Source organism: Lactuca virosa, chromosome 7 (assembly GCF_052849685.1).
Source record: "Lactuca virosa cultivar CGN04683 chromosome 7, Lactuca_virosa_CGN04683_v6, whole genome shotgun sequence".
Classification (NCBI taxonomy): domain Eukaryota; kingdom Viridiplantae; phylum Streptophyta; class Magnoliopsida; order Asterales; family Asteraceae; genus Lactuca; species Lactuca virosa.
In genome coordinates this window covers 277,221,735-277,232,728 of record NC_136432.1, presented here as the reverse complement: position 1 = coordinate 277,232,728, position 10,994 = coordinate 277,221,735, and the positions used below count along the sequence as shown (strand labels likewise).

Below are 10,994 nucleotides of genomic sequence, written 5' to 3'. Positions count from 1 at the left end.
ACAATCGACAACACCAAGATTTTGATTCGAAGATTGTCGTCAACAAGGATGATGAGACTGCCACGTTGTTGCAAAGTAAATGATGAATACCCGTTGAAAAAAAAAGAAAAGTTATCACTCCCGAATTGCACCAGAAACACATGGAGCTAGATGATGTGATCACTTGTGTTATGCTTTTCCATTGTGTAGAAAAGGCAACACTTAAAGACTACATTAATACTAGAAAAAAAAATGCAAAGTTGAACAGAAAAATCAACCATGACTTCAGCCATCAAACTTAAATTGATGCAGATAAAAATGATAAGATAGTCATATAACCATGTTATTCCTCAGTTGTAAAAAAATTGTATTGTAAGAGTTGGTGTTTTCTGTAACACCTTAAAACATAGAAATATAACCAACTGAAACTTCTTGAAACATCAACATTATACAAAAACAAATGTGGAAACATCCTAGAAAATAGTTGTGGACTAGATATTTAACATGCATAGCAACACCATGTAGAAAATACTACACATCTTTGTTGAAATTGAAATAAGTTTTATTACAACAAAGAAAAATTGACCTTTATAGTAACTTTAGGTCATTTTTATATCAAGGGTCACAAGTACAAAAAGGGCCCAAATGATCACCAAATACTTCAATTTACGAGCTTTATGTCCTTTTTTTTGGCATATGCTTCCATCATGTTGACCTTAATAAACTCATCCATAAACCTAATTTAAGTCCACATAAGAGAGTTCAAAGAGAGTGAACACTGAACAATGAAAAACCAGTAGGGACGAAAAAGGAAAACAGATTCCTGTTATCAAAAGCAAAAAATCAAAATATCACAAGGAATGAAAATGTAGTTTAATCGATATATAACTAATAAAATAAATATCGTAAAACAGTAAAGCTAAAAGCTCTCGTAGCTCAGTTGGTTAGAGCACCCGTTTAGTAAGCGGGAGGTCTTGAGTTCGACTCTCAACGAGAGCAATTATGTTTTTTCTTTTTGTCTACAAAACCTTTTGTGTACAACACTAAACTTCTTGAAAATTGCTTGATCATGGTAATATCACTAAACCGTAAAGCAACTTTTTTATCAGGTGAGTTATCCTGGTAATATCAGTAAACCGTAAAGCAACTTTTTTATCAGGTGAGTTATCCGTTGAAAAACTTCTTGAAAAGTGGTTCGTTCATCTTTCATAAAATGATTACTTAATATAAATAAATAAAAAAAAAGTCTAGAAATTTATATGAATATGTATTTTTGCCATGAAGACAAAAGAAACTCGTAAATTTTATCTGTGAATTCGTTAAAAAAATCATGATATTCATTTTATTTTTGTGAGGTTGGACAATCTTACGATTGAATAAACATTAATATTTATGAAAACAAAATTTGTTAGAAGAAGTAAAACATTTTGGGAGATGTGGATGATATCTATCTACCCTTCTAATCCGGTTGTTGCTTTTTTGTTTTTGTGGTCACGAAGGTTTATTTGCCATAACTACATTCTTTTCAAAAAAAAAACTATATTATCATTTGTTTGTATTTTTCTATTTATTTTATCTACCTAATGTTGTGAATTTTCATATATTGCTATTCACAGTTAAAAATAGGAAGTATTTTGTAAAAAAAAATCTAAAATTTACAACCTTTTAAACGATTTATATGGTTATTTTGTTATAAAATATTAAAAGATAGCTATATCCATATATGATATTTTATTAAATAACTAAAGATATCTGTTTTTTGTTTCTATTACCATTACAGGGCACAAATAATTGATGTTAGAAATAATTGATGTTAGAAATAATTTAATTTGTAGGAATAAGTCTAAGAAGATAAGAGTTACATAAACAAATAATAAAAGTATTATTTTTCATAATATTTTATGGATAAAATATATAAAATATAAAATATTTTTATCTTTTTAGATAAAGTCCACCATATTTTGTATCAATTATATAAAATATAAAATATTTTTATCTTTTTTGATAAAGTCCACCATATTTTGTATCAATTAAGCCTTTTATACTTTTGTGTTGTCTTATTGGAAATTAGTATTTTATATCTATTAGAAAAGTATTGGCAAGTAAGTTATTAAAGATCTTTTTTTTTTAAACGTAACAGAATGAAGATATTGTCACTTAACATCGTCTTGACTATTTATACGATGTTTGTTTTTTTTCCTAGTCTTTATGGTTTTGTTTTGTTTTGTTGTATATAAGTTCTTTGTCTATTTGAATTAGGGGTTAGAGTTTGTTCTTTCATCCTTTATTTGTTTTATTTGCCATAGATAGGTTGTTTCCACGACCGTGGCCACGTCAACCACGAACCGGCCCGTAGCCGATATATACGATGGTCTAACATTAACAAAGCCTTAATCCTAGGAAAATGGTTAATAGGAAGGTAGGAAGTATAAAAACTTGACTTCTTCCGTAAGATGATCAGTGACTAAGATAAAATATTAATGTCATAAAATGGCAACCAACGGTAAACAATTTGTTATATATATCATTTTCCTTTTAATTGTATTCAATACATCATTAAGTTTTCTTTATGTTCTTATTACACCATTGATGTAAATTTCAACCAAATAAAGTGGTACCAAATCTTACATGGCGTCCACCATGACATAATTGGTTCATGTAAGTCTATATGACTCTAACATTATGTCTACATGTGACAAAATTACCCGATTGGAATGCATTTTAATGATATAATGAAACCAAAACACATTAAGGCTATGTTTGGCAAACTAGCTGAAAAGCTAGCTGATAACTGAAAAACTAGCTGCTATCTTATAAACTAGCTGACAAAAAATAACGTTTGATACAAACTAGCTGATAAGCCAAGTGAAAGATATAAAATGACATTTAGAAGAATACATTTTTTGTAATTAATTAAGGGTATATTTGGAAAAATTTTAAAAAGCTTCTAAAAAGCTACTCAAAGTAGCTTTTTAAAAAACTGATTTATCAGTTACTTTTTAGTTTGCCAAACGTGACAATTTAAAAAAAAAAAAAAAAAAAAAAAAAACTCGAAAAATAAGTTAGCTGTGGCGTACCACACACAGCCTAAATGACCAATTACATATAAATATAAATTTAATAACATATTGATTACATTATAAATAATCCAAAATCAAATTAAGTACTATTTATTTGTCATAATATTGGTTGTAATGACATTAACCAAGAAAAGACATCATAACATCTCATGATTCTTATCATATGATCTAAGAACGGATGCATATTAATTTTAGTATCTTTATTTTTAAATCATTAATCCTATATCAAAGTGAATAACAAGTTAATACAAAGAATTAAGTGACCGTTTCTATAGTTTACTCTAAAAAGAAAGAATTGTAACAAAAACTCAAAAATACAGGGGCCAGGTTGCAAACCCTTTCTTCATCATCAATTCATCATCATACCAAAAACAAGTCTGCTTTGGTTGGAGTGGCGAGATAAAGAGTGAAACACCGCTGCTACGTTGTGTTCTGAGACGATCAACAACTGTTTGATCAACCGATTACAAAAGGGTTTCTCAATTTCGCATTCCGCCTGTTCATATATGGTGTTTATAGAATCTTCTCTCGGTTTCTGATCAAATGGCATCCGCCTTTCTTTCAAGAACTCTCTTTGCACATCGTTTCGTCTCGTCTTTCGCCTTCAACCAAAAACCCCAGAAATTAGCGCCCTTTTTCTTCGTAAGCATCCGCTTTTGATCATATTAACATATCCGAATTTAGTTATTTGCTCTGTTGATTTGTCTTCCGGTTGTAATTATTGCTGGTAGGTTGGGAATCATTTGATATCAGTAGTTATTTGGATTTTTTTTTCTAATTCAATCGGCGATAGTTGTCGATTGTCTCATAACATAATCCAATAGGTTGGATTTGGTACCATTTTTTTGGTAAATTAGATGGAAAATGTTTAATCCATCACTTTTTGAATGCAAACTTAGTAGGTTCGTAACCATTACAGTTACCTCATGTAGCTATTTTCCCTCATTTTCAGAAGAAACCCCTTCATTCGTGGGCTTTCCCATCTCAATCGGTGTATAGGAGGCAGACCTTAGTTCGTAGTGACATGGCTTCCACCATGGTTGGATCTACATCTCCTTTCTCAACACAGTCCATGTCAACTTCTGAGCCTGTTGTTTCAGTTGACTGGCTTCATGCCAATCTTCGTGAGCCTGATATGAAGGTACTGGATGCATCCTGGTACATGCCTGATGAACAAAGAAATCCACTTCAAGAGTATCAAGTGCGTATTTTGATCTCTGAACTTCTTACTTCTGTATGTGGCATTTTATCAAACACTTGTATGATCACTTGCTGATATTGTTCAAACGAGGTCTCAACAGGTTGCACACATTCCTGGTGCTCTTTTCTTTGATGTAGATGGGATATCTGATCGCACTACTAATGTGAGACACTTATCTTTCAATCCTTTCTGTGTTTTCTTTTGAAGTAAAACTGAAAATATGGAACCTTTAATTCAGCTGCCACACATGTTGCCATCTGAAGAAGCATTTGCTGCTGCTGTTTCTGCTCTTGGTATTGAAAACAAAGATGGAGTTGTTGTTTATGATGGTAAGGGGATCTTCAGTGCTGCTCGTGTCTGGTGGTAAGTTTCATTTCCTTAAAATTATGAGGGCATTTTTGTCTTTTACACATTGGTCCACCAAACACAGTACAACATGTTCTGTTCTGAGTTATGACATGTCATGTCATGTGTAACAAATGGGGCCTACCTGCTATGGGTTAGGGCTGATGTCATGATGAAATTGTATAGGATGTTTCGAGTTTTTGGACATGATAGAGTATGGGTGTTAGATGGAGGCCTTCCTATGTGGCGAGCTTCAGGTTTTGATGTTGAATCGAGTGCTTCAAGTGATGCCATATTGAAAGCTAGTGCTGCCAGCGAGGCAATAGAAAAAGTATACCATGGCCAAGCTGTAAGTCCATAAATTTCATATAATATATTTATATAAATCTATAAACCAACTTTATATAACTTTTTTTCTGTATTAAAGTTATTAGAAATTGATCTCTTTTTTTTTTGGCAGGTTGGTCCAGTTACATTTCAAACAAAATATCAGCCACATCTTGTATGGACACTTGAACAGGTTTGTTGGATTAAATTTGGTTGCATTTTTTTTTTTTTTAAATTCATTTCAGTTTGTTTTTTGGGCCCATTTTATGATGTATTTGTTGTTATTGATTGTTTCAGGTTAAAAAGAACACAGAAGACCAAACACATCAACATGTAGATGCTCGGTCAAAGGCCAGGTATAAAAAAATGTCAAATTTAATGATTTTTAATTATATATTATGAACTTTAATGGTGTTTTTTGAATTTTGATTTGTTTACAGGTTTGATGGAGTTGCAGCTGAGCCTAGAAAAGGAATAAGAAGTGGCCATGTGCCTGGGAGCAAGTGCATTCCTTTTGCTCAGGTAATCATGAATTGTCTATAAATCACAGTAAAAAAACAATAAGGGCAAATTTGTAAAAAGTTAGGATTAATGGGGAAAAGTGAAAACCTCCTCTTTTTTTATCAAGGCGTTCTTTCTGTATTAAGTAAAAACGAAACACATATATAAAAAGACTATGTTTTTATAAATGTTTCTTGGTTTTGTTCATTCTTATAGATGTTGGAGAGCTCACAGACACTACTATCAGCGGACCAACTTAAGAAAAAGTTTGAACAAGAGGGTATTCTCGTCAATTTCAAAATTCTACTTCTCTTGTTACTGAAGTTTTCACCCATTAGGTCATTTGTTGAATGGTAGTGTGTCTGTTTCACTTGGGTAAAAAAAAAAAAAACAACCATGTATAAGCGTCCAGATTAAGTGCTTAACCCATTAAGTCAAAAAGAAACAACCCCTTATATGCATTCGACTCATTATGAATAATGAATAGACCACTTTAAGTTTACCCCTTTTATGATTGCATTCCATTTGAACTTTAATGGTAGTGTGTCTTTTTCACTTGGGTATCGAAAAGTTAATAAAAAAAAGTAAGTCTTGCAGTAAATTTGGGACATTTAGAGGACAAGATAGATTATTTTCTTGAAATAAATTAAAAAAAAAAGGGATATTTTTTCATTGATGACTTGAAAATTACTGTTACAGGAATCTCATTGGACGGACCTGTTATGGCTTCATGTGGCACTGGAGTTACCGCATGCATTCTTGCATTGGTGAGATATTCTATTTTGATTTTTTCCTTTGGATTTGAACAATAAAACAAAAATGGCATTTTGGATATTTTTTTAGAAAAATGATTTGAGTGTTGGATTTTGTAATTGTAGGGACTCCATCGACTTGGGAAGACAGATGTTCCGGTTTATGACGGATCTTGGACAGAATGGGGAGCACAAGAAGATACTCCTGTCGCAACTTCAACTCCAACTCCTACTTCTTGATCTTAACAAACAACAATTTTATGGGCACATGGAACAAGCACAAACATGGAGATTGTCATCATAAACATGGACTTTTTGTATTTCAACTGTTTGATTTGGTGGGTGGATTCTTTTCGATTTTATGCAACTAAAAAGTCGTGTATTCCAGTGCCTATGTGTCTGACTAAGGCAACAAAATTGTATTTTCATGTTGAGTATCAATTTGGTTGATGGATTAGGGTTTGAATTGCACATAAGTAGAGGGTTTTGATCATGAGTTGGTGGATCGAAATATCGTATTAACTTGTTTGATTATGCAATTCAAACTCCGACATGTTATGTTAAACACGAATAAAGGTTGAATTTTGATTTGAGGTCCTAATTTGTGTGATATGAGTCTAATGTAACCTCCAAATTGTTTGTATGGTGTAAATTAAACCAAATAAGATGTCAAGGTGGTCTAGGGGTGATCAAACACTTTACAGAGAGTTGGCATGCGTTCAAATATTATAGGTTGCAATCTTGGAGTGACTTGTTTTTGCACATGCATGTAATATAACAAATGTTGGAATTTGACCACATAAGATGGATGCTACGCAGTGGATGCATGTCATTAATACAATAAAAAAAAGGTTGATGCATGTCATTGATATGTCAAATGTGTTCATGGATGTCCTTAGAGATGCAACCAACACAAGTGGCTTTGGGTGCAATGGTTAGTGCTTCAGTGTTGGTATGGAAGAGGAGCATGGGATAACACTTCCTTGAGCTAATATTAATATGTTGGTGTGTTCTCTTGTCACCATACTTCATTCATTCATCTTATTTTCAAAGTAACATATGTTATGAGATCGTTCATGGCATGTCAATACAAGTAACGCATCTCATTGTTTGACCAATAACATTGACAATTGATTATAGTTTTCACTAAGCCACTACATCTTGTTTTTTTAAACAATTTTGACACCAATTATATGATGTAATCAAACATTGACGCATTATCATGTCATATGTAGCAACCGAACGAGAATGACTAAGAAAACGATCAAAATTGAACAACAAAAAAACAATGTTCCAATTTGTAAAAAGAAACACTAAAAAACTTGATGTTTTTTGTGACATTTAACCCCAATTTTTCCCTCTTTCATTTTTTAAGTATTTATTTGTTTTAAGAATAACTAGAAAAATTATCAAAAATACCTTTACGTTGAACGGATGTTCATAAAACCTTTTCAAAACTTTATGAAAATAAAACAAAACTATAAAGCAACATATTTTACCATGACACATCATCAAATCACCAATACAACGTGTCATTCATACAAGGGAAAATGATTCCAACTCAAGAACCATATGAATGCTCAAAAAACAAAGGCCACAATATGTTCACACACACCTTCACATGACCTTTTTATTAACTTCTACCCTAAACTTAAAACCGTCAAAAAACCGCAAAAGTTGGCTTCCATTATGACATTTCTGACCCTGGTTCAAAACACAAAACAAGATCAAAAGACAGGGGCTCAAGCGTCATTCAAGGCGAGCACACCTGGAAGTGTTTTTCCTTCTAGAAGCTCCAAGCTGGCACCGCCACCTGTCGAGATGTGGCTCATCTTGTCAGCTAGCCCAGCCTTCTCCACTGCTGCAACCGAATCACCACCTCCAATGATGGTTGTCACTCCCTTTCCACTAAGCTCCGCCAGTTTCTTTGCAATAGCCTGAAAACAAAACATATATAACCATTAAGACTATGCATTGTCAATTAAGGGTATTTTAGTAATTTCACTAGTGTATGTATGTGTACCTCTGTTCCTGCAGCAAACTTCTCAAACTCAAACACACCCATAGGTCCATTCCAGATAACAGTTTGAGTAGTATCCAAAGTTTCACTGAATGACTTAATGGAATCTGGACCAATGTCTAATCCCATCCAGCCATCAGGAATACTATTGGCTGGAACAATCTGTAATGGAGCAAATATATAATAAGGAAAGGGCAATATGGGGAAAAAGATAATAAAAGAAAAGAGAAAAAAAAGAAAAAAAGAAAACCTTGCTGTTCGCATCTGCAGCAAACTTGTCAGCAATTACAACATCAGTAGGGAGTAACAGAGACACCCCTTTAGCCTTGGCATTTTCAAGAAGTGATTTTGCAAGGTCGAGTTTATCTTCTTCCACAAGTGAAGATCCAACTTTGAGGCCTTGAGCTTTATAGAAAGTGAAGATCATACCTCCACCAAGAATAAGAACATTAACCTTCTTTAACAATGACTCGATCACACCGATTTTACTTGATACCTTCGATCCTCCAACAATGGCAGCAAATGGCTTCTTGGGATTGGATACAGCTCCAACTAGGTAGTCAAGCTCCTGAAAACACAAACTTATGTAAATAGATTGCCAAAAACTATAAAAGTTGACTGCGTTTGATGAAGATTAAGAAATGAGTCAATGACAAACCTTTTGCATGAGGAATCCAGCAACAGAAGGCTTCAAGTACTTTGTAACACCTTCAGTAGATGCATGTGCTCTATGTGCAGTGCCAAATGCATCATTAACATACAAGTCTGCTAGTGATGCAAGCTTCTTTGCGAATTCAGGATCGTTCTTTTCTTCCTCTTTATAGAATCTGACATTTTCAAGAAGCAAAACACCCCTCTCTGGGAGCTCAGCCACCAGTTTCTCAACTTCTGGACCTATGCAATCACTTGCCATCTTGACCTGTTACAAGGTGCAAAGAGAGCATTTCAGAAAAGAGTTGAATTAGTTGATGAGAGGTGTTGTATAAATGAAGATGCATGGAGAAACTAACCTCGACTTCAAGGAGCTCAGAGAGTCTAGGCACAAGTGGCTTCAGGCTGTATTTTGGTGTAACACCCTTAGGACGTCCCTGTAAATACGTTCACAACAAACAAAAGAACAAAAAGCATTAGACCCCCCTTACAAACAGTTCAAACCCTGAGAGGTAGCTATTGGTTAATTAAGCTTATGAGGTCCCAAATCTGAATCTTCCTTCTTAGGCACCCCTTAGATCAACTAAAAGAAAGTGATTAGCATCTTTATTGCGATCAAAGAATGAGCAAAACGGATTCAAAAACCACATCTTAGTCACGTAATTGTATACGCGAGATTTAACTGCTATGGATGAAGATTACAGAAGAAACTTATTCATATACATGTGATTTAACACGTATATCAGAAACAAACATACGACCCAAATCAAATGAGGAACAGAACACATACCAGGTGAGAAGAGAGGATGATTCTGGCGCCATTAGACATCAAATATTTGATAGTAGGGACGGCGGCGCGGATACGTGTGTCATCGGTGATCTTAAAGCTGTCATCCAAGGGCACATTAAGATCAGCCCTAACAAACACCTTCTTCCCCTTCAGATCTCCTTCCTTCAAACTGCTTACGCTCTTCTTTGTCGCCATTTCTCACAAACAAAAACGATTACTTAGATCTTAGCTTCCCTGTCAAAATCCCCAAAAAAATTAATCAAAACACATATTACGATCAGAAACAAAAACAATTCAAATCATTGATAATTTGATATGCATCATGGATTGAGAAAGATCTGAAGAATCGATTGATCAGATTAGATCACACTTACGATGATTTTGAGGTTGTGAGATCGAGAGAAAAGAATCAAGTGGATCGATGCTTTTTTTATGCTTTTATGAGCGACCGTGTTCTTCTTTTATGGTATTCTTTTCTAGAATGTGTATGGACCACAAGGAAAAAAAAAGGCCGGTTTGGGCGTCACGGGTTGAAATACTTGAGCTTTCATGGGGTGGGCCGAAACATGCCATGTTGAGTTGACCACTTGGCCGGGTATTATTTTTTGTTTATGTTTTTACAAGTATGTTTCATCAAATGTAACTATTATAATTCGTGTGATGCTAATATTATTTTTGTAATACGTTGACATGATATGTACTAGGAAAAGGCCCGTGCGTTGCACGGGTCATTCTTTATGGAAATAATAAAGGACATAAGAATATGATAGGCGAAAATGACAAGGAATAAAGGAAAATATGTTGAATTTAGCAACTTTTTAGAAACATGTGGCGGAAGTCTGAATGTCAAAAAGTTCGGGTCGATAATAGATGGAAAAAAATATCAAAATAGAAGAATGTTGGAAAATGGGAGACTAAACTGTAAATTGATTAAAGAAACGAAGCATTTTTGGGAAAATGTAAAAAACATATAATAAAAGTCACAAATAAATTTTTTTAGAAAAAAAATAAAAGGCAGAAGAATATGGCAGACGAAAATGAAAAAAAAGTAAAGAAAATGAGTTGAATTTAACAACTTTTTAGAAAACATGTGGTGAAAGTCTGAATTTTAAAAAGTTTTAAGCACTTTTGAGAAAAAATAAAAAACATGGGAGTAAAGTTAAAAATGAAGAAGGTTATTGTTCAAACATTGTAAATTGTCAAAGTTTAGTTGTAGTAATATAAAGAATCAGTGCAAAGAAATAAAAATAAAAATTTAGTAGCAAAAATGTAAAGAAATAAAAGTGAAGTGACTAAATTATGAATTAAAAAATGTTACTGTTGATATGCGTCATGCGCTTTAATATAT

General features: G+C 33.4%; 2 protein-coding genes and 1 non-coding gene across 4 annotated transcripts; 2 read left to right on the top strand and 1 right to left on the bottom strand.

The window, feature by feature from the left end:
* The first annotated feature begins 904 nt into the window (after positions 1-904).
* TRNAT-AGU (transfer RNA threonine (anticodon AGU)) lies at positions 905-978 on the top strand. Its single transcript has one exon. It is a non-coding gene; the product is annotated as a tRNA-Thr (tRNA).
* A 2,418-nt stretch (positions 979-3,396) lies between these two features.
* On the top strand, positions 3,397-6,795 carry MST1 (mercaptopyruvate sulfurtransferase 1). 2 transcript variants are annotated; one of them, XM_079059976.1, is made up of 11 exons: positions 3,397-3,701; positions 4,015-4,260; positions 4,361-4,423; positions 4,499-4,623; positions 4,792-4,954; positions 5,066-5,125; positions 5,230-5,288; positions 5,373-5,454; positions 5,650-5,713; positions 6,133-6,200; positions 6,312-6,795. In XM_079059976.1, the coding sequence occupies exons 1-11, from the start codon at positions 3,603-3,605 to the stop codon at positions 6,423-6,425; spliced, it is 1,143 nt and encodes a 380-aa protein (XP_078916102.1). In that variant the 5' UTR covers positions 3,397-3,602; the 3' UTR covers positions 6,426-6,795. The 2 variants fall into 2 exon arrangements, with proteins under 2 accessions (XP_078916102.1, XP_078916100.1); XM_079059974.1 differs by having other exon boundaries at positions 3,398-3,701; positions 4,012-4,260.
* An 871-nt stretch (positions 6,796-7,666) lies between these two features.
* On the bottom strand, positions 7,667-10,163 carry LOC145123548 (phosphoglycerate kinase, cytosolic). Its single transcript, XM_079058752.1, has 7 exons — positions 10,021-10,163; positions 9,647-9,880; positions 9,216-9,293; positions 8,864-9,124; positions 8,456-8,773; positions 8,209-8,367; positions 7,667-8,122 (listed from the first exon to the last, which is right to left on the bottom strand). Exons 2-7 carry the CDS (start codon positions 9,839-9,841, stop codon positions 7,928-7,930), a joined length of 1,206 nt encoding a protein of 401 aa, XP_078914878.1. The 5' UTR covers positions 9,842-9,880; positions 10,021-10,163; the 3' UTR covers positions 7,667-7,927.
* Between the last annotated feature and the right edge of the window lie 831 nt (positions 10,164-10,994).